Source organism: Electrophorus electricus, chromosome 6 (assembly GCF_013358815.1).
Source record: "Electrophorus electricus isolate fEleEle1 chromosome 6, fEleEle1.pri, whole genome shotgun sequence".
NCBI classification, from domain to species: domain Eukaryota; kingdom Metazoa; phylum Chordata; class Actinopteri; order Gymnotiformes; family Gymnotidae; genus Electrophorus; species Electrophorus electricus.
Window position 1 is genome coordinate 21,229,534 of NC_049540.1, and position 25,811 is coordinate 21,255,344.

Consider the following 25,811-nt stretch of genomic DNA (forward strand, 5'->3'; position numbering starts at 1 on the left):
CGAGCACGTGCACACACACCCGTGCACACGTGTGTTCGCGCGCGCATACGCACACACGCCCGACCGCCCGCCCGCCAGAGTGCGCACGCGCACGCACACACTTTCATTTTTCCTGTAGTTTTCTGCCTCGAAGCCAGTAGCCACTCCCAGAGTATCAGGAATTGCGAGCTCACTCTAGAGCTTGATAGAGTACCTCCATAAACACACACACGCTCGCACTGGTGCGACTCACGGGCTACGTCCGCCATTTCCGGTAATGAACGGGGAAACGCTTCCCCTAAAGAAACCGCAACAAAACACCATCCTCTTCTGGACACTCAAATATGCCGTAAAGATTCTGCCAGATATCAAGACGTCAGAGAATAAGGAAATGTCTCGTTGCACTGAACAAAAGCTCCGTCCGACTGTTTTGTCTTTGGCTTTGAGACGTGACTGAGGACTCTTGTTCCAAACGACCGTGTGAAAATGAGCAACAGCTCAGTGGAGAGAATTATCTCCTCCAGAGCCATTCACAGCTCAGAGCAAGAACAGAGCCTGCTGGGGTTTTCCTCCCTCTCCTTCTCATTCTTTTGTTTCTTCTAATTCCGCCCCCCCCCCCCCCTTGGTGAATAAAGAAGTGGGAGAATGGTGACGCTCTAGGTGGAGAGGCCTTCAGCTTCCCGGAGAGATCACTACAGGACCATGGCAACCAACGTGCGCGAGGTACACCAGGGACGCAGACTAGCGTGCTAGCGTGCACCGCTCGTGTGTGTGTGGATGTGTGTGTGTGGCCTGACAGATAGGAAAAACAATTGGTCCTGTCTTTCTGGTTTAGCAGATGCAGAGGTGGTGCAGAAGTAGGCTTGGGGAAAATTCTATCTGCTATTTTAAAACCGTGAATTTTCCATAGTGCCTTTCAAACTCATGGGCCAGTAGAGTCAAAAATGACTATTTTTGCTGTTTATGGTTTTGTACTGTTAAACATCTTGTTTTGTTGTTTATATCCTTCATCTTTAGTCATAACACAAAGACGAAGAGTTTAAGGGCATGTGCGCTTCATTGTTTTGCACTTGTATTTAAATGAATAGAAGTCAGGCATTGGTCCACTACAAACAATATCCGCATCACCATGCTACCCACCAAGTCATCCATCATCAGTCAAGTGTGTAAACCTTTGAGTGGTGTGTCAGACAAAACCAAGCCATGTGACTGCTGATCCAGGAGAGAAATGCAAAAGCTGTGCAAGGTGATGTGCAGGAAGTCTATTATTTACAGGAGATTTACCATGAAGAATTATCCCCAGACATGCGAGAGTAACCTCGAAACCTCACTATCAAGCTGTGAAAGGCCAGATTATGGTACGTCAAAGAGCGCAGGTGTGGTCTTTGTGGAATGGCATGATGAATGCAAATCTCTACAAACATGGTGGGAAGCAGGGAGCACGGAGCTCAGGTCAGTCACGATGCGGAATCCGTCAAACGTGGCGGAACGTCTTCGCCGATGACGCGACAGAAAATGACTGCAGTTGTGGGCGAGCGTCCGCAGGCCCGGCGGGCGGCAGTTTACGGTTGGGTCAGGCCGTGGTCCGGCCAGCTTGATCCCAGTGTTATATTCATCCGAGCACGCACGCATGCATTTCGCTGACACCTGAAGTCAGAAATGCCTCAGACAAACACAAGCGCTGCGAGCGGCTCGCGTGGAGCCTGGAGGACTGTGGGAAGGCGATGACTTCAGTGCTTTAGGATTTAGTGGAGTTATTGTTTGAGGCGTTTATTTTCAAACAGCCACTTTCACTCCCCTAAAACGGTGGCACTGCACAAAAAAAAAACAAAAACCCACACAGCCACACAGAAAAAGCCTAAAACTAAACACTTTTCCTCCTTCTGCCTTATATCTGCGCTTTTTTTCCTCAGACAAACCTGTTAGAATAAACAACTAACAATGCAGACCTCACTGACAGGGCACTGTACCGATCTGGGCTGTGTACTATATTAGTTTTCACATGTTGACAACAAATAATATGCTATTTGGGGTCACACTTAAACGGGTTCATCCAGAATATTTTTGATAGCTACACTCATGCCGGTAACTGGTTTTATTGTTTATCGTCTTATAATTGGACGCCATCTTCAATGCCAGCAGGTGGAGGGCACATTTAGAAAGCTGGTTTTGTGAATAAAAGCAAAAAAAATAAAAAAACTTTTGTGTGTGAAAAGCCTTCTCCTCTCTGTTTGCTGCTTCTCTCTGCCCTAATGAACCTTATAATCGGTTTATCAAAAAGCTTGGTATAAACATCAGTGGAGGAGGAGGAAGGTCATGCATAGTAGCAGCAAAGCGTTATAATAACACCACTGTCCTGGCTGAACTCGACCAGCACCATGGCAACCCAGGATCACGCCCTCTACCCCTGCCCCCTGCTCCTCCTCCTCCTCTTCCTCCTCTGTGATGCTCAGCTCTGGGCTCCTGCCTGGCCGAGTAGGACTGTCCTCCTCTCCCCTTCGTCCCCAACTGGGCTCATTTTGCGCAGACCAGCACCCCCCTCCTGCCTATCTGATCTGGAGCTAAAAGGGCACCATGACCCAAAAATGCCAACGTGTGGAACAAGCGGCAGCATGCCGGGCGCCTACGTTGGCATGCGTTCCTGGTCACGTTAGCATTCTCTTCAGAGTTCAGCCGATAGCACGGCTAACGTTCAGCCGCGCCTCTTTTAAAATCGACCTGCTTCGCACATCTCTCCAGATGGACGTTTATTTATTTAGTGAGTTTGAACATTAATTGAATTTGGCGTTTCAATGCGAAACTGGTTGTGTTCGCATTGCTACGAAGGCCCCAGTCAGGAAGCGCACGGCACGTTTCTGGGCCTGCGAGAACAGAGCCATAGGAGGACCAAATTACACTAGCACACCCACCCACTGAAGAACACAATGTGTCCACTTACCACCCTCCCTGTTTTGAGAGCTAAGAGGTAATACAACCTGCACTGTTTCAGCGATTTATGATTACGGTTTTCAGTAATGCTGAATTCCAGGGAAGCTCCTTTCCTTACGAAGTGTGTGAGCTGTTAATTCCGGCGATATTTCTCATGTTCACGTCCGTGGTCCTGGGAGATAGTGCCAGATTTCTCCCGTTCCGTTACAGAGCTTTGGCAGTTATGCGATTGTACAGTATTCCTCCATGTATCTGACATTTTAATCACCTCACTGCTGGAGGGCTGTGAACACGCTGTAAATACCTGCTGAGGCAGCATATGTCACAAAACAATAGCGGAAAAGAGAGAGAGGGAGAGGCGGAAAGAGGGAAAGAGAGAGGGGAGTTGGAGAGATGACAGGAGCAGGAGAGAGAGAATAAAATAAAATAAAATACAAATAAAACAAAGCTCTTTTGGCCATTCTCCTCTGCTCAGAGCCCCGCTATCTGCCCCGCCCTCTGCTCAGAGCCCCACCCTCTGCCCCGCCCTCTGCTCAGAGCCCCACCCTCTGGCCCACCGTCTGCCCTGCCCTCTGCCCCACCCTCTGCTCAGAGCCCCACCCACTGCCCTGCCCTCTGCTCAGAGCCCCGCCCTCTGCTCAGAGCCCCACCCTCTGGCCCATGCTCTGCTCAGAGCCCCACCCACTGCCCCGCCCTCTGCCTGCTGGCCCAACAATCTACACTCTTGTTTTCCTAGAAACACAATAAAAGACACTCACAAAATTCTACCCCTCCAATGATGATGTATATCAGCAAAGCAAACCCAAACGCTACAGGCATGTAAGTGACACCGTTCGTCTGACACGCCACCAAACTTTAAATGTGTGCATTCAAGGACCGCTAACAAAATACAGAATAAGTGACCACGAGCTGGAAATGGAAACAGGCAGAGACCATATAACCTGGATGACAAGAGAGGACAGACTGAGAGGACGCTGCGATTTAGGGGAAGGAAAAGATGAAATGAACATGAAAGATGGACATTTTTCCTCTCCTGTCCAAAGTTTAAATGAATAAGAGATACGTTCTTTAAACATTTTCACAAAGTGAACAACATGTTCAGTTTTTTTTTTTGTGACTAAGCTGCTGTTGTTCTTCGCGAGGAAGCGGATCCGGTCACGGCAGTGAAGGACGTTTCCATGCTGCAGATTTTAAAGGGCATTTAAGAAATTGCTTTCTGTGATGCACTTTTATATAGTCACACTATGCTTTATAGATTTCTGTTGGTTGATTCATTTCTTTATGTAATTTTTTTGTTTTCTGTGTTGTTATATACGAATGTATTTCCCTTCTCTTTACATATAATTTTCTTTTTACAATTTAATATTTGTGCTGCTTCGGCAAAACTATAATAATGGTCACGCTAATAAACCATAAAAATTAAATGAACAAATAAAGGAAGACAGAATGAGGGAAATGGAGAGTGGCAGAACAAGAGAGAGGGAGAGGTAGAGAGGCAGAGGCAGAGAGGGAGAGGCGACACTAGACGTTTGAGTGCTTGGTGGGGCAGACCCAGGCATATAAATTCTGTACGCACTTAACGACATGAGGGGACAGACGCTTCAGGACAGGCAGCCCTGTCCACACTCAAAACCCAGCCAACAATGCTGGCCTTCACCCTTCCTTGCTTTTTCGCTGGCGGCCCAGGGGACAAAGGACCGCGGGAAAAACAAAGGCAATTCCCGACAGGAGTGCCGTCCGGGGTTGCTAATCTGAGCGGCGCTATTCCAGGCTCAATGAAGCATGTGCGTCCGAGGGCCCACCACCAACCCGGGGCGCGCTGGCCGCCACCTTCCACTCCAGCGAGGTCGGCTTCCCCCGTCCCAAAGCCACCGGCTAATTAACTCAGCATCCCCACCCCTTCTGCTCGCTGGATGGGTTTCTTTGTTTCCTCTTGCTCAAATTCCTTGGCCCTAGTTGTGAAGGCTGATTCGGTCTGACCCGCAGCCCCGACTGTAGGTCACTCTCCCTCTCCAGCTCCAGAATCCAGGGGCCTCGCCAGCAAGCTCGACTCCTGAGCCTGATTAATCCTTCATGGGCGAGGAACGGCGGGGGCAGTGTGGAGTGGGGTGGGGGGGCCAAAGGGAGCCATGTGGAAGACTTCATAAACATGTCCGTCTCTCCACGCTCTCCAAAGGATTCTAGGAAAGTCGTAAAAATGAAAGGAGAGGTCCCCTCGTGCTCCAAATGGTTTCCTTCTTCCTCGGAAGGCACATCCGCGGCGCATATGCTCGCTCAGGGTTGAGTGCGTTCCCGTGGACATGGTGGGAGGGCCGTCTGCCAGGTGGTCACTGCGTCTCTGCACTCTCTCTAAACTCCCATGCACTGCCAATTAGTGGAGCCTCCAAACGTCTTACCGGTCACGGCTGTTCCTGTCCTGCGGGACACCCGCTCATCTAGGTGGCAGGACAGGAGAGAAAGGAGAACATTTGGGTTTAACTGATGTGTAAATGCACTTTTGTAAACAAAGGCCTGTGAGAGTAAAAGCATGAAACAGGCAGCAGCTGACAAATGATGCTGCAGAGAGCAAGACTAGTGTCCTACACGCCAGTGGAGATGAGTGTCCTACACGCCAGTGGAGATGAGTGTCCTACACACCAGTGCAGATGAGTGTCCTACACGCCAGTGGAGATGAGTGTCCTACACGCCAGTGCAGATGAGTGTCCTACACGCCAGTGGAGATGAGTGTCCTACACGTCAGTGCAGATGAGTGTCCTACACGCCAGTGGAGATGAGTGTCCACGCCAGTGCAGATGAGTGTCCTACACGCCAGTGGAGATGAGTGTCCTACACGCCAGTGCAGATGAGTGTCCTACACGCCAGTGCAGATGAGTGTCCTACACGCCAGTGGAGATGAGTGTCCTACACGCCAGTGGAGATGAGTGTCCTGCACCCCAGTGGAGATGAGTGTCCTACACACCAGTGGAGATGAGTGTCCTACACACTAGTGGAGATGAGTGTCCTGCACGCCAGTGGAGATGAGTGTCCTACACGCCAGTGCAGATTATTGTCCTACACACTAGTGGAGATGAGTGTCCTGCACCCCAGCGCAGATTAATGTCCTACATGCTAGTGGAGATGAGTGCCCTACAGGCAAATGCAGATGAGTGTCGTAGACACTAGTGCAGATGAGTGTAAGACACACGAGTGCAGATGAGTGTAAGACACACGAGTGCAGATGAGTGTAAGACACACGAGTGCAGATGAGTGTCCTAGACACTAGTGCAGATGAGTGTAAAACACACGAGTGCAGATGAGTGTCCTACATGACAGTGGAGATGAATATCCTTCATGATAGTGCAGATTAGTGTCCTACATGTTAGTGCAGATTAGTGTCCTACAGGCCAGTGCAGATGAATGTCCTACAAACCAATGTTTGCAGATGTGTCCAACATGCCAGTGCAGATTAGTGTCATACACACCAGTGCAGATGAGTGTCCTACACACAGGTGAAGATGAGTGTCCTACACACCTGTGCAGATGAGTGTCCTGCAGATTAGTGTCCTACACACCAGTGTTTGCAGATGTGTCCTACACGCCAGTGCAGATTAGTGTGGTACACACCAGTGCAGATGAGTGTCCTACATGCCAGTGCAGATTAGTGTCCTAAACGCCAGTGCAGGTGAGTGTCCTACATACAATTACAGATAGTGTCCTACATGCAAGTGCAGATGAGTGTCCTACACACCAGTGCAGATGAGTGTCCTACGTTAGTGCAGATTTTTGTCCTACACGTCAATGCAGATTAGTAACCTACACACCAGTGCGGATTAGTGTCCTACAGGCAAGTGCAGATGAGTGTCCTGCACACCAGTGCAGATGAGTGTCTTACATGTCAGTGCAGATTAGTGTCCTATATGTTAGTGCATATTAGTGTCCTACATGCCAGTGCAGATTAGTGTCCTACATGCCAGTGCAGATGATTGTTCTACACACCAGTGCAGATGACTGTGCTACACACTAGTGTTTGCAGATCAGTGTCCTACACACTAGTGTATATTAGTGTCCTACACACCAGTGCAGATGAGTGTCTTACATGCCAGTGCAGATGAGTGTCCTACAGGCCAGTACAGATTAGTCTCCTATACGTCAGTGCAGATGAGTGTCCTACATGCCAGTGCAGATGAGTGTCCTACAGGCCAGTGCAGATTAGTGTCCTACATGCCAATGCAGATTAGTGTCCTAAACGCCAGTGAAGGTGAGTGTCCTACACGCCAGTGCAGGTGAGTGTCCTACATGCCAGTGCAGATTAGTGTCCTTCACACCAGTGCAGATCAGTGTCTTACACACCAGTGCAGATTAGTGTCCTACATGCCAGTGCAGATTAATGTCCTACAGGCCAGTGCAGATGAATGTCCTACAGGCCAGTGCAGATGAGTGTCCTACAGGCCAGTGCAGATTAGTGTCCTACATGCCAGTGCAGATTAATGTCCTACAGGCCAGTGCAGATGAATGTCCTACAGGCCAGTGCAGATGAGTGTCCTACAGGCCAGTGCAGATGAGTGTCCTACAGGCCAATGCAGATGAATGTCCTACACGCCAATACAGATGAGTGTCCTACAGGCCAGTGCAGATGAATGTCCTACAGGCCAGTGCAGATGAATGTCCTACAGGCCAGTGCAGATGAGTGTCCTACACGCGTCCTCTCATGGTCAGGGCCCTGTACCAGTGCAGACTCACCCCCACTGACTCTTGGCAGAGTTCTGGAGGTGGCTCTCCTTACTGCCGGAGCACGGATCCCTTATCACTTCACCAGAAGGTCAGTTTATACAACGCGCATTCTTGCTGATTTTGTGTTGTTTTCATTATCTGAAACATCCCTCGTTTTTTTAAGTCTTGCCGGAGCCTTCAGAGGTCTTCTCTATTACACATACATACACACAGCACCACTGTGGTTCACTCACTAAACACACACATGGGACCAAACCCTACAGACATGGAAATAGAGTTTAGTATATCACTTTTGTAGCAATAGTTTTCTCAGACCACAGGGCACCATCTGATTAGACGCCAGACATGATTAGGCATGCAGTTTGCCGCTCTCTCTCTCTCTCTCTCTCTCTCTCTCTCTCTCTCTCTCGCTCTCTCTCTCTCTCTCTCTTTTCTCACTGTTTCTCTCTCTGTGTGTGCTTCTGTCTCTATATGTATATAGGTCAGTGTGTGTGTGCTTAGACATCAAAATGAACACATCCTCTATTCTATTCTATTCTATTCTATTCTATTCTATTCTATTCTATTCTATTTATCTCCTTACTCTCTGAAAAGCAACACAGTAAACATCATGGTGACTATAACTCAAGCCACGATTACAACATATAAGAGCCACTGATGTTGTGAAACAACACAAAGCACAACACATCTGTACAGAAGGTCCATTCCACAGTGATTTAAATGCCCTGTTTCCTTCATTATCTTTCCAAGATCTTTCAGATGGTTTGACTACTGGCTAGCTTTCGTGTTCTCACTAAAGACAGTAACTCACACTCCTGCAGAAAATATATACCGAGTCTGGCCATCGTTCCGAGCCTTCCGCTGTCCCAAGAACATAGAAATATAAGGATTTATCTGTCAGATGCAGGCAGTGGATTCAAAGGAAATGATGAAGGCGGTCGTGAATGCCGGGCTCTGTTTTTTTTGGTTTCTACTTTTTGCCTTTGACTTTCAGAAACGTCCTAACCGTAGCTCAGATTTTGACAGGTCTTCCAGCAGTGCAAGAAGCCAGAGGAATTGAAAACAACAACCAAAACAAGGAGCCCCAGGACCTAGTAACTGTGAAGCATCACACATACTGCCATTGCCCTACTACAGAAATGGTTTGCAGAAGTGACTTTTCAAATAAATGTCTGGAGACGTGAGTGACTGTTCTGAGCAACAGCTAATTTTCAGATAATTTTTTCACACATGGAAAAGAACTGACTAAGAATAAAATCTAACCACATAAAACACGCAAGGGCATGCAAAATCACATGCATTTAAAATCAAGAGGGCAATAAACCATGTCAAAGAGTTTATACAGGCGTCTGCTTGTACAAGACACATGCTAGAGAATATATGTAGTAAAACATTCTATAAAAAGCATGCAAGAGCAGGACCATACCACTAACTCTAGCAGACGCCGGAGCGACGCCCTGTTCAGCAGTGCCAAGAAAGCCACTGCCATTTGTTCGAAACGAAAGGTGCATTAAAGAGGTCCTGTATGCGGAATTTCTAATCTCCAAAGTGCCAAACGGGACTTGTTAACAGAGCACTACACTCAGAAAGAGCCCTTGTTTCTAAGAAAGGTAACAGTAAATCTCCTCATCGTTCTGTATGTTTGTGTTGGGGCTACAGACAACTGCACTCAAAGCCGACGTGCCAGTGTCGGCGAATCTTGATGGAGGAATGAAAACAGTGGAGCGGAACGATGCCAACGGTGCCCGGGGGTTTCTGGACCTGCACTAGCTGGACCCATTCGCTCACGTTGTACTGTCACTCCCAGAGAAGTCAGCGTGGCCCTTAGGATTCAGATCTTATCGTGAACTTTTGACAATTTTTTTGACAATAAATAAAGAAACAAACACAAAGACCAGATCACCTTTACGGGTCCAGCTGTCAGTTTTGCCCCTTGACCTTTTCCATGATCTCAACAGTGCACTTCCCAGTTTACATGTACACAGTGTTTATATATTCCACACTTCACCGACGCACCGACGGGGCATCCAGAGGCTGTGGGGGGTATGTGACCGACAGAAGGCTTTCCGATCGATGTTTAGGCGGAACGCCAAAGCGGGACATTATCTGACTGAAGAATTTGTGAGACTCATAAACAAAGCATTACTAATGGCAATGCTCTGAAAGGCCCCTTCCAGGAACCAGTGGCTTCAACTACAAACAACTGCAAACATCAGAGAGCCTTCTCTGCCCAAGAAGGACACCTTGTGTGAACTGCGCCCTGTGCTTCTCCCTCTGATTAACGCGCCTTTATTCTCCTCTCGATCTGCCCTTCCTCGCCGCAGAGCCGATGTGCCTGGTCTTGTCCTCCGCGGTTGTTTCAGAGGCACTGAAATCAAAGGGCTGCTGTTGCATGCGATTGCAAAATACGTCAAACCGTGTAAACAAACCAAGCTCTTACCCAGAGGGGGCGGAGCCCCGGTGCCTTCCGGGCTGGCGGCAGGAGGAAGGGAGGCCCGTGCTGGGCTTGGGGTGGGCACGGACGCCTCCGCCCACTGGGAGGACGTGGCAGCACGAGTTCTGCCGACACCGGTCCAGGGGGGAGCAGTGTCCTCCCTGAGCCCCTCCATCTCCTCCTCCTCCTCTGCCTTCTGCATCTCCTCTTCCTCCCCTCTGAGGACATCAAGCAGGTTGGAGTCTCCGCCGCGGGCGGTGTCCCGGGTCAGAGCACGGTGATGGAGGAGCATGCCGGTGCCCAGGGCCGCCAGCAACAACAGCACCAGCAGGAGGGCGGGGAGCAGGAGAGGAGCCCTCCACCCGCAGCTTCTCTCACAGCCCCACCTGCACCCACGCCCGCGGGGGGCAGGGGCCGCAGGGGCCGCAGGGGTCGCAGGGTGACCCTGGACAGCCAGACTCCCAGGAGTCCCGGCCCCAGCTGTGGCTGCCAGTCTCCGAACCTCGCACGGCGTCACAGACGCAGGCCCATCTCAGCCAAACGGTCCACAGCGACCCAGATCACTGCTTCTCGGCTGCGGGCTGCCACTCTCCACGCTGCTCTGCCAGCCCATGTGCGCACACACCTAAGTGCTGGTGTAGAGTGACAGCATGCTTCTGGTCTTGCCTCAGCCCTAACATCAGACCTCCACATCTCCACTCCTCCAACCTCAGACACACGCACGCGCAGGTCACCGCCCTCACAGAGAGCGGCGTGAAATGGTAGCGTCAGGGGCCTGGTGTAAGCTGGCAGCTTTAGTGGTGGTGGTGCTCGTGTTGGGAGAGGGGAAAGTGAGGGGTGGGGGTTGGGGGTCAGGGTGTTGCATCTGACCCCACCCATCCACCACAGGACCAGCCTGTGGTCCTCTTACAGCTGCCCTGCCTGTCATGGCCATCTGCAGCTCCAATGCGTGAGCGCACAATCACACACACACACTCACGCTTCCAGTCTGATGAGGAAAACAGACTTCACTCCACTAAAACATGCCTAATGAAGAAATTATTTCTCAGTGGGCAAAAGACCGCCAGCACCAGGTTATGGGAGGGTGAGTCACTGGAACACCAGGCCCATCTGTGGCAGGACAACTACAAAGGGTGCCGTCCTCCTTATGAGGCTGCAGAGTACACCCTACCCTCCCAGACAGCCAACCCTGGGGTCAGAGGTCAAACAGGTCCTTGCTAATCAGTAACCTGAGCATGTAGGATCTCTGGGTAGTGTCATAATCTAAAACACTCTCTCTGAATAACTCCAACACGTGCGCTTCACCCAAACCGCTGAATAACTCCAACACGTGCGCTTCACCCAAACCGCCCCCCACCCCATAGGGGGGGGACGTGTGCGCATGAGGCATGGAGGCGGTTTGACGAGGGCCTGTCGGAGTGCTTGCTGCCCTTTCTGTCTTTGATTGAGTGTGTGTGTGTGTGTGTGTGTGTAACCTGACTTATTGGTGCTGAAGTAGGGAGATCTGAAAATTCAGCAGGCTTAGGCTAAGCCTGCTCGGACTGGCCCGTGGACCCGTTCAGACCCTGGCTCCCTGGCCCGCAGCCCCACTTGGACCGTGGCCCTGCTCTGCCTGGCCCGTGGCCCCCCCTGAGGCCAGCCCCCGGACCCCGCTGCTCGCCTATGCTGATCAATGCCATCGATCCGCTTACAGGCGCTTCACAATAAGCCTCCACCGCAGCTGACAGCCAAGGAAGATTTAGCGTCATTTGAGCTCAGTTAATCTTGTCATTTGTGCTGTCAGAGAAAAAGTCGGGTTTGGGTTCCCTACCCCCCCCCCCCCCCCCCCTGCCTGGACACGAGAGCAGGAGAAGAGGAATGGGAAACATGAAAGAGAAAAGAAGAAAACGCGGCGAGGAGGTGTTACGTAAAGCTATAGCGCCTGTACGCGCTGAAGGAATGCTGGCAGGAGAGAGATGGAATTGTTTTACTACATGGAAGACAAGGAAAAGGAATCAGAAACAGGAGGATGATGGCCCTGAGTGACAGCGCATGAATGCTGGCATTGGCTCCGTGACTGAGGTTAAAAACCTGTAATAGAAGTATATGAGGGTTTACACTAGACAAGTTAGGCAGAAATGGATTAGCTTTCATCACGCAGGCAGGTGGTGGGTTGGGGGAGAGAAGAAAGAGAGAGAGAGTGAGAGTGTTGCTGGTGGGCCCCAGCGTGACTGATGAGGTTAGAACAATCAGCCGCCCAGCTGCGTTTTCCATCAACACATTCCTCTCATCTCACGCTCTCGCTCTCTCCTCTCGCTCGTTCCTTGCTCTCTCTCTCAGGACGGGGGAGCGCCCCCTAGGAACAAGGCACTCAAGTGACCAGAACTTGTCTGACAGGAGGGCTTCGCGGCAGACGCGGCCTCCCGCTTCCACCGCCCACCGGCTTAATGCATGAGCCAACCTGCAGCAGAAGAATGGGGGAAAAAAAGTGCTATCGCATGAACTTCACGAGCCCTGACAAAACACGAACATGCAGCCCAAATCCCGGAAAAGATCGGGCCGGAATAATCGAGAAATCCACGCGGGCGAAGCAAGCAAACAGAAGTCACGAGGAAAGGCAAAAATAAACAAGACCAAAAAAAAAAAAAAACCCCAAAACAAAACAGAAAACACAGCCAAGCCAGAGAAGTGCGCGCAGCTTTGAGTGGAACCCTCCTCACAGGCCGCGTTCATGGCTGCCGTGACTGGAATGGTCCAGGATGGGGGCTGAACCAGGAATGTGATGTCTATGACAATCTCTCTGTGCACTTCCTCCCCACTGTGGCTCCAGCCAATGGCTACCGAGCACGCGGAAGCTGCTGCCGGGTGGCAGGACCTCGTCTGGGAATCACGGCACATGTGAGGGCCTGCTAACAAATAGAGTCGTCCGTACTGGCTGTTCGAATGGCAAGTGTTTGCTCGGTATTGATGCACGTATCAGAGCCCTCACGCTTGTTACGCTTCACCCCTTTTAGTCACCTATGACCCTTTCACCTCTTGAGAATCCAGGATTGCCTTAAACAAACACGCACGCACCAACACACACACACACACATGCCGTGGGCCGGCGGTGGAAGGTGGCCGGTGCCGTGCTGCTTCCCCTGCTCACAGTGCTGCTCCGGCTGACAGGCAGCCGTGCACGTGGCCGGCCCGAGGGGCATGCCACTTGTCTTCATTACAGGGTTTCCATCTCTCTCACTCTCTCTCTCTCTCTCTCTCTCTCACTGCGGCTCTGCGATGCTGCAGCCTCGCTCAGCAGTAGCTATTTCACTGATGACCTTACGGGATGGAAATCAACCATGTCAACAGATGAAGCCCCCCCCCCACCGCCCCGCCCCACCCTCAGTGTTCGGGAAGCCAGAAGCGAACGATAAGGAAGGCTCGTCTCGTTCACCTGCCTTGAGCTGGGAAAACAGTTTATCATACTCTGTCAGTTCAAGGTACTTCCTGGGCTGTTATATTAATCTACTGCCACCCCAATGCTTGGCTGCCTGCTTCACCCCGTGTTTCCTCTCCGTAGGTGTAGTTCCCGCACGGGGTGGAGGTGATGGGGCATGCCTCTTCTTTGGGCCTGGGGCAGGGGCTTTGTATCCCTCTCTCACCCTACCCCACCCCACCCCACCACAGCCAAGCCAGCTGGAAGCTTAAAAAGACAGATTCTGTAGATTCGCACACACGTTTGCTCACATGTGCTCTCCCTCTCTCTCTCTCTCTCTCTCTCTCTCTCTCTCTCTCTCTCTCTCTCACACACACACACACACACACACAAACACAAACACACACTTCACACCTGCCTGCTGCAGTAGCTCTCCAAGGTGTACACATGACTCCACAAGCAGGGAAGGTGCTATTCTTACCTGGGGTAAAAGATACCTGAGTCACCTCATTCTGGAAAACCAGCCAACTCTCCCCTTACAGTTGTAAGGAAAGCCCTACATCATCCCACATTTGCTGTGGCAGGAATAGTCCTCAGCACGCCCATATGTAGTGCGGTATATGAAACATGAAATCTCCATACAGCTTATATCAGACATAAAAACACACCACGTGTGCCCACTCTGTCCACAATCATGCTCAGAAACCCCTACAAATTCCTGCAGTCCAATATCGCTAAACACGCTCCATCATGCCACTGGCAACCTGGCTGCTCATTTGACATTTAAGCCAGGGAGAGTACAGCTCTTAATGCTTATGGAAAATTCCTATCTCATTTCATTAGCTTAAATCATTTTCAGTCAAGCTTCTGGACAGATGCAACAGACTGACCACAAGTTGCCCAACCCCAGACAAAGACAGAACGCAAATCCAGCCGCTGACATCTTTACAATGGAATCTATCTGTGGACACACACACACATACACACGGACAAACACCACAAATCCACCTGCACAAAACACACACAGGCATGCAGCAGGCGACCCGGAGGCAATTAAACAGCTGAGGGAACTAACACAGCAAGTATCAGCGCAAATGTCCAGGACAGGGACACCCTGAAATAAAGTCCACGAGGTTGTCCAAGTGTAGGTGCGCACCTGGATGGAAGCTGCTAATCCCTTTCCGTAATTCCATAAGACAACTTAATCGGCCCTGCAATTCAGGAAGTGAGGCGCAGCTTAGCCAGGGCATGACCTGTGACGGTGTGGTGAGACAAAAAAAAACAAAAAAACACGGAGTACGTCAGTTAAAGCCTCTGATTCAAAAGGAGCCATCATGAAGAGCATCTGAAATGAGCAAGTGGCTGACCCCCACCAATAGGGGGCTCCACAGCCCCTACCCCACCCCAGAGGAAGCTAAGCTCTCGCAACTAGGCAAAAAAAATTAAAAAAACTTCATATAAGCAGGATATGCCTTCAAGGAAGCAGCTCGTGGAAAGGTGTGCATTGGCAGGAGTCCATTCGATCCAACATGGCAGGCAAGCTGTCTTTTGGAGTGGAGCTGGCCCCTTCTTGCTCAGACAGCTCCTTTTCAGGAGAACCGAGGCAACAGGGCACTGATATGGCTGAATCCTGCTGGCTCGTGGCCACGGTTCAGAAACCTATCGTTTCCGTTCACACATGCCCTCTCCCCATGCCTCCCTGGCACCCAGCTAATTCGCCAAACTGGTGGAAAGCCACTTTGTAGCGTCACGGCAAGATTAAGCCAGCTATCACTTTATTACGGCGAAGCGTTGAGCTGACAGCGGCTGGCCTGAACGCGGAGGCCAACAGTCCTGAAGGAACGACTGAGGTACTAGACACTTCTGAAGTAGAAGTTTGAGGTTGTCTGAACTTCTGAAAAAAGGGGAAAATTGCTAGGTGACCAGGCTGAATTATTATTATTTTTGTCCCTAAAACAAATAGCGTTTTTAAAGTCCACAGTCCTTTCCAGATGGGGGGGGTGGTACAAAATAATGCGGCCTCGGGTGGGAGAGGGGTGTGCTTGGGGAAAACAAAAATCCTGGTACTGTCTAATTTATCACAACTAATTGCAAACAGGCAGCAGAGAAACTCCCTCTAGGCAGATTAGAGTTAAATGAAGCTCCACAATGGCTGGAAAGGAACTTTGAAATCTTTCAAAAAAAAACACTTGGCATGGCGATTTTCCAAATGTTTTCCACGGATTTTTTGACACAAAGTACACTTATGCGGAAAAGAAAGTTTGTAAGCTCTGGATATTCCCTTGTGAAATATCGGAAGTGTTTTTGCATGAATGGCTCCTAAAATGTGGCCTGGTTTTTGCATAAGTCATTACAATAAAGGCAGTTCTGTCTAACAACCAACACATGTGCCACATCTCTACTAAAACAAAAACAAGGTAACCGACGGAAAAAGTAGGTGAACATCTAATAAGGTCTTAAAAAGACAGTAATTGCTGTTAGGTATTCCAGTTACTTCAAGTTTGACGTGTTTGCTATTTAGAAAAAAAAACAGCCCAACAGTTACTTGCTTCAGCAGAACTGCTACTGCAATATGGCCCATGAAAAAAAGGTCCCGTTTCAAGATGGATTGAGAAGAATTTCCAGAGACACCGGGCCTCTCTCCAGGCCCGGCTCCACAGTTCAGAGTGTGCTGAAAGTAGCACACCTGCTGTTCTCTCTGGGATAGTGAAGGGATGTGCTGCTCTATCCTCTAATCAGCCACAGACCCGGGGCCTTCCCACGTGCAGCGTCGGGTCTTGCTTAAGTGCACGCTTACACGACTTCTCCCCCCCAAAAAACACAGCCACTTGTTTAGACAACAATTTATGATTTGTTTCTCCCCCTAACGCACGGCTGATTTCAGAATGCAGCTGGATCAGTTGCAGTCTGCTCGAAGCACCCTGTGTTTTATGCGGTATATGAAATCCACGTGTATCAAATTAACTTTACTAGCGACTTTCTCAGCTACTTGGCTTTCTGTAGTTGTTCATTGTTATAAGGTATTCAACAACAATCATATCATAAACAACATGAATCAACAAACAGGCCGAATTATAAACATAAACTACAGATATGGCACTGCCATGGTAAACAGTGAAACAATGGTCAACGTGTGGTTATCGAGAAAGCGTTTTCCTTACATTTTTACATACAAAAGAATTCATGGAAATTTGGGATACAGTCATCACAAATGCGGAACTGCAGAGTCCAGTGGAGTATTAGAGAAAGGTTGTGCAAATTTTGCATTAGTACAGTCTCGTGCATCACACTCCTGCACGTTCAGCAAATGAGACACACTCGAGCACTTCCTGGAAAGCACGCGAATGTGCACACAAGCGCATAAAACCACAGGCTTGGACTTCTAGATGGTACAAAGAACTGCGAGGTAACATCTAAGAATCTGCAACGTCTGTGTTCATGAGTTCACCATAAAAAAAAACTGAGAGTTATCTTCATGGAAGGTTACCACTGAAGAAACCACTACTCAAAAAAAAAAAAACCCAAAAAACCACTGCAGCCTTAAGATTGCAAAAGCAGTGTTTTGTGGACCTATGAGACAAAAGACGAAGTGTAACATAGCGGAGATAGCAAAACAATGCATACCAACACCAAAACCTCGTCCTAGCTGTGAAGCACGATGGAAGGAGTGTAACGGATGCTCTACCGCCCCAGGGTGTGAGACAGCTTGTAATCACTGAAGGAACAATGAATTCAAAGTTCCAGCCTGAAGATCCAAAAAAGGCTGGGACATGCAACATTACGCCCATCCTAAACAAAAAGCAAATAAACAACAGAACGGTCCGAGCAAGAGCTGATATATTTTGGAATTGTCAGGTCCTCGCCTGAAATGTTGGGACTTGCTCTGAAGTGGACCATTCAAGCAAGACACCCCCAACAAGCAAGTATAGCAATGTAAGCTGTTGCCTGCATCCTTTGTTAAATATAACTTTAGTTATTATTTGTTCATTAAGTCTTTATTATTATGAATTTGAAACCCGATCGTATTTTAGTTGAAATCCAGATCCCGCCAAAAGGTTCGCATTTCTCACAAAGCCATAAAAACTGCAGAAACAAAGCATAAAAGACATCAGAAGCAGTGCTGAGGTGTTCTGCTCTTTTCTGAATGAGTGATATTTCCCTTGGGAGCTCAGCTGTACTCGAGCAGCCCACAGGGAAGTGCAGGAATGATTGATCGCCACGAAGCCCAGGCCTCGGCCGGCGCGCCACTTACTGCTTTGGACGTGAACGGTGCTTGTGCTGTTGTTGCTTCCTCCCTCGTTCTCCACCACACACATGTAATTCCCAGAGTCCTCCAACCTCGCGCTGGCAATCTGGATCTTGGAGTTTTTCCTGGAATGGTGACACAAGGGAGTCATGGGACTTCACCATTGACGCAGAGAAAAAAAAAATGAAATGAAACCCTGTGGAAGGCCCAAGCCCAACAAGTTGGATGTCAGTACATGCCTAGCAACAGCCGATTGGAGAAATGAAAGTAGAGCTCTCCCAAGGAGACTCGTCAGGCCTGTAATGGACAACTTTATCCTGTACATGACCTTTATAGGTTTTAGTGCCCAACATGACCAATAATGCCTTATGACGTGGATCGTTAAGGCTACCTAGTCCTGGCTCTTGTTTCAGTAAGCTTACAGCATCAGCTCAAAAGACCCATTTTACAACTCTTCGCACTTGAGCAACGATTTTAACTTGATCAAATGATGGTTTTAACTTGACCAAAATCAAACTGACGTTTTGGTTTTTCCTTCTTCCATGCTTCAAAAGCCAACTACAAGAAGGAGTGTGTTGTCACTCCATAATTCACTCTGTGAAGCCTTGAGGATCCAAGAGGCGTGTGTGTATATGTGTGTGTGTGCATCGTTGCAAACATCGCCAACTTACTTGCTTCCTTTGATCTTGACTTCTTTGCTCTTTTTCAGAACAGTGCCATCCTTGTACCACTTGTAGGAAAGGGGAGGGGAGCCTGAGGCCTCGCACTTCATCGTTAGTCTTCTTCCCTCCTCCACCAACACTGGGTTCCTCATAGGTTTTAGTGTTGGTGCACCTACAGAGAGAGAGAGAGAGCGAGAGTGAGAGGGAAAGAACGTGAGCAAGAAAGAGGGGGCATGAGGGAGAGAGAGAGAGAGAGATTTGCATTACACATGTTGGGTCTGCAGCAGCACAAGCTGTGAAGCTCGTCTGGGACGCATGAGATGCGCGGCGCGAGACGATGATGTAAGATGTGAGATGATGACCTAGCATCAGAAAGGAGACAAAACGAGGCCGGGATGACAAAGAGGAGAACCGGCCCAACGGATGATATCACCCGGCCGCTTCTGCCGCTGCAGGTCCGCAAGGGAACGTTCTGGAACCTCCGTAGCCGGGCGTCTGAGATAGGGCTTCTGCACCACTGCTAGCTCCTTCTCATCCACCGCGGTCTTTAGCTGGGTTTGACACTGACTTAGGTCCCAAACTCAGTTAAGTTCGTCGATGAGTTAGGTTCGGCACCGTGTTAGATTCCACATCGATACAGGTTTCACGCCGAGTTTGAGGCTGGATTAGGTTCCACACTGAGTTTGTTTGGACACTGAGTTAGGTTCGATGCTCAGCTAGGTTTGACACTGCAAAATATTCGCATAATTACACTGCATGCTTTTGTTCCTCACTCCGAGCACATGGGTCAGATTTCATAGCTGACTGGATTAACATAATTTCCTTTTGTGCCTCATGAATGTTTCAGGTAATGACTATGTATATTAGATATCACTATTCACAATTTGTTATTGTTGTTTTCTAATTTCCAGTAGTGGGAAAGAGCTAGCAGGGATCTAAAACGGCAATTACTGAAACGTGACACTTTAAACACCCAGTAAAAACAAATCCTTCTCACCCCTACATCTGCTTGTCACTGTCTTAGGGGGAACAAAATTTTGATTGTACTAATACTTTACCAGCTATTGTCACTGTGGAAAGTGCAGATAGGCAGGAGAAGTGACATCCACCCAGCTGGCATTACAGCTTTGCTAATATACGCATTCCAAAAGAAAAACCCAAAACGAAAACCAAAAATCCTGCAAACAGACGCTAACAGGAAGTAAAATACCTTCCTGTATCGAATATTAAATAGCTGAAGCAGATCTGATGCGTGTGTCCGACCGGCCGGCCCGGAGGAGTCCGTGCTGCGGGGCCGGAGAGGAGGAGGAGGAGGAGGAAGACGAGGACGAGGCTCAGGAGGCGGGACCAAGGCAGCAGCTGGGCCAGGGCAGGAGTCAGGACGGGGGCCTGCACCCCGAGGCCACGGCCGCCGGCGTTTCCAGCGCAAGGTCATCGCCGGAAGCACGTCTGTGCACCCGATAACACCGGCACTCGAGAGCGTGTGCGCGGGACGTATCACGAGGCAAAGATTAAATACAATATCGCGTGAAGAAAAGCAAGATGGTAATGCGGCCGGGATCGTCTCACTTCACCTCTGTTTTTTTTCCTCAAATGTATGCCACCGCACATGCTGTAGTCATCCACTCGCCTCAAAGGCAGCTCGGCAAGGGAAAACAACGCACTCACTGGTCTTTTTTTACACGCTTGCTCGCTGCAAATGCGCCACAGGACATAAACAGCTTTGTATACCTGGGTAATGACTTCAATTAAAATTCTAGACAAAGGCGAGCTAAAGCAGTCCCCAGTCAGTCCGGTCTGGGAATGACTGGCCCACTTCCCCGTCCCAGTACAAGTAGCCCTTTTATCGTGGATGCTAAATTTCGTTCATTGGATTGACTCCAGCCTTCCACGTGCTGACTGAGGCCAGTGGACCAGCACGGATGCCCGAGGAGTCTGCGACATGCTTCCTTGTGGCGCTTGGGTTGCGGTGACAGAGTTCCTGCTCCCAGTGTCACCCTGAGCCTGTGTATCTTATGTACAAAGGGGTGTGAAGCAATCAGTAAGACGGCGTTTAGCAGGTAACACCTCAGAGACTCCTGGAGGTCCCTGGAGTAGTTTCTCGCATCCTTTTATGAGCGAGGGGTATCTGTAGCAGTGTCTGATACCCTTTAAGGAGGTAGGGCTCCCTGTAGTAGGGAGGGGTCCCTGTAATAGTGTCTGACACCTTTTAAGGAGGGAGGGCTCCCTGTAGTAGGGAAGGGTCCCTGTAATAGTGTCTGACACCCTTTAAGGAGGGAGGGGTCCCTGTAGTAGGGAGGGGTCCCTGTAATAGTGTCTGACACCCTTTAAGGAGGGAGGGGTCCTGTAGTAGGGAGGGGTCCCTGTAATAGTGTCTGACACCCTTTAAGGAGGGAGGGGTCCCTGTAGTAGGGAGGGGTCACTGTAATAGTGTCTGACACCCTTTAAGGGAGAGTGGGTTACATAGTGTAATGTGGGCCTTGCCCCCTCATAGTTGTTCTGACAGCTTGAGAAACATCTCATTGTATGGACTGTAGAGAGCACACACTGGCCAAGAGCCTGCTACACACACACGCACAAACACACACACACACACACACACACACACACACACACAGAGGACAGAACCCCAGATTCTGAGAGGCTGGGACAACTGTAAGCGTTTAACAGCTACACCAGACATGCTGTGCTGAGCTTTCCCTGAGCCTCCTACCTTCTTCTCACACTCATTCAAACAACATAACCGTGCATTGCATTGGAAGATAACCAAATATAAAGCACAACACACAGAACAAACTGTTGCTTTGAAGCCATTAAGAAACTGGGTCTGTGAGGCTTTGGTTGAATTTTGGACAAAAAACACAAGCTATAGAGCCCGTAGTCATTAATGCTTGTCCTCTGCATGCAGAAGTGGAGGACGTCTCAGTTGAGTGGCACAGAAGAACCTGGGCAGCTGCGTGTGCACACTACCTGTGGCGGGTCGAGGAGCACTGCCTGTGTGCTGGGGGTCACAGGCCCTCCACCACTGCCCACAGGTCGGCTAGTTCTTCAGCCGTCACACTGCCCAAGCCGTGTAACACTCTCTCCGCAACCCGGCCCGTTACTCAGAGATGACTTGGAAAGGCATAACCCTGGGGTTGGTGCCAAGGTTCAGCCTGAACACTCACCCTGTAAATCACCCTGTAGCCAAGGGAACCCGGCCGCTGTGTGGGTGGGTGGGGGTTTATGAAAGAGGCCCAGCGCCGCGGTGATCACATGCAGCATACGCCGCCATCTCTGTTTTCTCAAGAAGCCAAAAAACTCGATGTTGTATTTCAGAACATGCTACGAGACCCTTAGACACCCTCTGACGTGTGCGGAGAACTGGGCTTTCCGGGGAACTCTGGGATCGACAGCGCTCTGCCGAGCAGCGGCGTGAGCTCCAGAGCTGCGGCGCTGCTGGAGCACAGCCGATGCTCGCTCAGTCGTGCAAGACCAAAGAACCGAAGGCTTCAGGACAACTGGATATCTCTTCATCTGCTGAGGGTTCTCATCCGCGTCTGGAACTGAATCATGGGACGCTGTAATTGATAAGAAACTATATGATACTAATTAATTTGGTTTAAGGTGCACCATTGGGAGAAACACCTCTCAGCTACACCGTACTTAATTCCGAGGTTCTTGTTAACATAATTCTATACACACCGCTATACATACCAATTTTTTTAAGGCTCACCTCATGCGAAAAGTCCATCAATTCACAACTCTACTTTAACAGCAAAGCACAATTAAGCACCACTGAACCTAACAATCAAACCCTTTAGTTGCACCTAAATTCTGCATATGTATTATAGAAAAATTTAGATATTCGGTGGGCACATCCAATGGGCGCAGTGCATGAATGGTGCATGAACAAGCGTTATATCTGTCAGGCCATGAAAGATGCCACCATATGAGGCTCCATTCTAGTTACATTTCCTTACCAAGCTGTGGCTTGCAGAAACAGAAACATTTCCTTGTCTATAAAAGGATTATGTCTACCCATAAGTAGCTTCATAATCATTAGAAAGTGAACCCCTATAAGTTAAGCAACAATCACATGCAAAACGGGAAAATTCATATAAAATACTGCAGCAGTACAGCATGACCTGGCAAGGAAGTCGGAACGTCTTTCCAGGAGTTGGGAGCACACCCCGCCGCCCCCCCCAACTTCCCAACTTCCCAACTCCCCCGTTCTCGTCTCCCACTCTCGTCCCCCAGCCGAGCACTGCAGCTCTCCCGTCACTCCGCCTGCCGCAGGTCATTCCCCGCCTCGGCGCAGCCACTGTGGGGGAGGGGCCACGGGGCAGTGTGGTTCCGGGGCCGCCACACCGCCCTGTTTTCCACCGCCTTCATAAGGTTTTAGCGTTGCTACGCTGCAGGTTAAACACAAGCCCCGCCTCCAACATCCAAACCCAACAACGCTAAAGTGGTTTCCAGTAGCACAGGAGGCCTGTGAGAAGTCTGTTTTGTCTTCTTCTTCCTCCTCTAGCAGACGATGCTAAATTTGGACCAGATCAGGGCCGTGGAAAAAAAAAAAAAAAAAAAAAGAGAGGCATTTTAAATCTCGTAATTAAATATGATCGCAGTAAACCTTGGATGAATACGCCTCTGTTATCACACACCAGAAAATGAGACTTGGACTTTTTATTCTCAAGCGCTCCTATCCAGCCAATTCAACCTGTTTAATGTGAAAAATACACAGGAAACGAAACGTGTCAGGAAAAAAAACAAAAAACCAGTATATGGTTTTAGCTGATAACTTAGGAAAGCACAAGAATATCAGCAAAGAGAGTGAACAGTGACAAGGGACCAGCTGCCTTCCCATCTCTACTTTAAAAGTCACCAGAAGAGAAACAAAACCCTGCTGAACACCTGCCCTTCTGTCAGCTTGCTGTTTTAATCATTTCCTCAAGTTCACCGAGCATTTCAAATCCATCAATGTATCGCATACATTTCCTCAAAAAACAAACCTTTAAGCCACAGAATGGATCACTGCAACACACCGTCTTGGTAAAGCAAGTCAATCATTGGCTGGCTGGGTTTTTCCTATATGGCTCTGCTTCAAGGCAGTTGCGCTTATTGGCACATCGGCGCAAAAGAACAGGAAGTGCTAAGTGAAGCTGGTGACATGGTTGATGTGGGCCTCCCGGGGGAGGCTATGTGAAGAGCTCTCCCACACTCTGTCTTTTCCTGCTCCTGGTTGTTGCTTTGTTTCCACCAGACAAAGCAGAAGAGATTAGCATTGTGTGAAGACAACAGCCGGCTGGGGACGTGCACAGCCGGGTCAATGCACGTGCACGGCTGTATCCATGCACTGCTGGCTCCATGCACGACTGGGTCCAATGTACCGCTGGGTCAATGCATGTGCACTCTGCTGGGTCCATGCACCACCATGTCCATGCATTGCTGCGGTGCAGCTTGCGGGGGCCGGCCTCGGACGGGCCGTGTGTTAAATTAGGCTTGCGTGCAAGGAGGTCGCGTGTGAGCGCAATTCAACACCAGCCAGACCATATGTCACCCAAAATTCAGGAACACAACAATGAGAGAAGTGCAAAGAATAACAAAAGGATTGTCTGTCGGAAGGCGCACAAAGTGGCCCTGGGCAATGGGGCAATAGGGAAACTCCCTGGATGGCCAGAAAGAACCTGGAAATTGATGCAAGGTTGGGATTGGGGGATGGGGGTTGGGGGTTGAGGGATGAGCAGACAATACAACACTGCGTCCTGTTTCTCTGAACTACTAATCTAATGGGGGGATCTCAGATGAAGGTAAATCTCTGAGTCTGAGTGTGTGATGCATTCTATTGAGATCAAGTCTCAGACTGGAGCATAAATGAGCGAGGGACCGAACTAGGAAAACCCAGGGATGATGGGACAATAACCTTTGTGTACTGAAAATAAGCTTTTTCCCTCCTCGACCCTGAGGTCAGACTGCAGTGGCAAGCCGTGGCTTGCGGAAACTTTGACACAGAGAGGAACAGGGAGAACTAGAGGATAGAGACTCAGCACTCCTGCGGCCGTGCAAGAGCTCGCCGCTCACTAGCACCCATTCAAACAGCCGCCGCCGCGGGGCCGCAACGTCGCATCCGTAGCGCGCACATCCCCGCAGCAAAAGGCTGCCAAGCCCACACGCAACAGCTCCCGCTCCGGACGGCTGAGCCACGCCAGCGCCTGCGTGTGAGTACGCACGCGAGGGGGAAAGGCACGCCCACGCTGAGGGTTGCACACTATGGTGGCAGAAGGCAGGAGTGGGCTTAACGACCGTCAGCTCGCCTGGAGGAGTAGCACGTAAGAGGGCTTGGCCCGATTCACGCAGCACACACGCTCATTCATGCGCGATTGCGCAGGGCAGGGATGTGTCGGGACACGCCGCCCGCTTTAGGAAGTCCTCCCGTATGACAAAGCAGCCAGCAAGCTTTGACAAGACAAGGTGAGGGATCCTGCCGCGAGCCTTGCACCCCTCCCTCGTCCGTACCACGCGCAGCAACGCACGCACGCACACACACACACACCTTCGCCACTGTGGTGCCTTTGTTTGTTACCTGTGTTGGCAATAGGGCTCTTTCTGTCGCGTTCCTTCTTTCCTCTCCGCTTCCCGCTCCTCTCCTTCTTCTTCCCCTCAGACATGGTGTTAAAAAAAAAGCGCAATTCCGCTGGAGGGTAAAAAGCTCGGGCGGTGGGGGGGGGGATGTGGGAGGGAGGTGGCAGAAAAAAAAACCACAAGCCCACCGCTGGTCCTAGAGGGAGTGTGTGACAGGCGCACACGAGACTCTGGAGTTGTCGGAGCTCTGGTGCCCTATATACCCTCGCTCCCATCACACAGGGAAACACCTACTTACAGCATGACAGAGCGAGAACACAGGCACGGGAAGATAGTGTGGAGAGAGAGAGAGAGAGAGGGAGAGAGAGAGGGAGAGAGGGAGTACGCGAGACAGAGAAGGGGAGGGAGCAAGGGAGGCATTTCCCTTTCTGTCAGGCAATTAACTGTTCCGTGCCTGGAAGCGTGGTGTCCTCCAGGCCTGAGGCCGGAGCTCCTGCCTGGGACAGAGGGAGCCACGGGGAGTGGGGGGCTCACTCACCTGCCTCGGCGGGCTTCCCCCAGGCCGCAGGTCAAAGGGTAGTGCGTTAGCGGGCTGGGACAGAGAGGGGCGGAGAGATGTTACCCCCGCCCACCCCAAGCCGCACATGTGCCCCCACGTACCCACCCACACGCGTGCACACACACACCCATCAGTCTCCCTGAGCCTCTCCCCAGCCCCTCCCACACGGGAGAGAGCTCGTCTTGCACGGCCGTGACCAAACCAGCTCACAGTGTGCCCCCGAGGCGCCCCACAAGAAACAGGCGCCCTGCAATGAATGACGCAGCAGCCAAACCAGAATGTGCATCCAGTGATCCCAACGCTCCGCTCCCGTTGCCGGATAAGAGGCCTAAGAAAAC

General features: G+C 50.2%; 1 protein-coding gene across 1 annotated transcript in view; it reads right to left on the minus strand.

Moving 5' to 3' along the window:
* nrg2a (neuregulin 2a) overlaps positions 1 to 25,811 on the minus strand; it is a 62,155-nt gene that overhangs the window by 15,651 nt on the left and 20,693 nt on the right. The window contains 2 exon segments of the mRNA XM_035526994.1: positions 17,698 to 17,816; positions 18,363 to 18,525. Of these exon segments, the coding sequence (XP_035382887.1) occupies positions 17,698 to 17,816; positions 18,363 to 18,525 (282 nt within the window).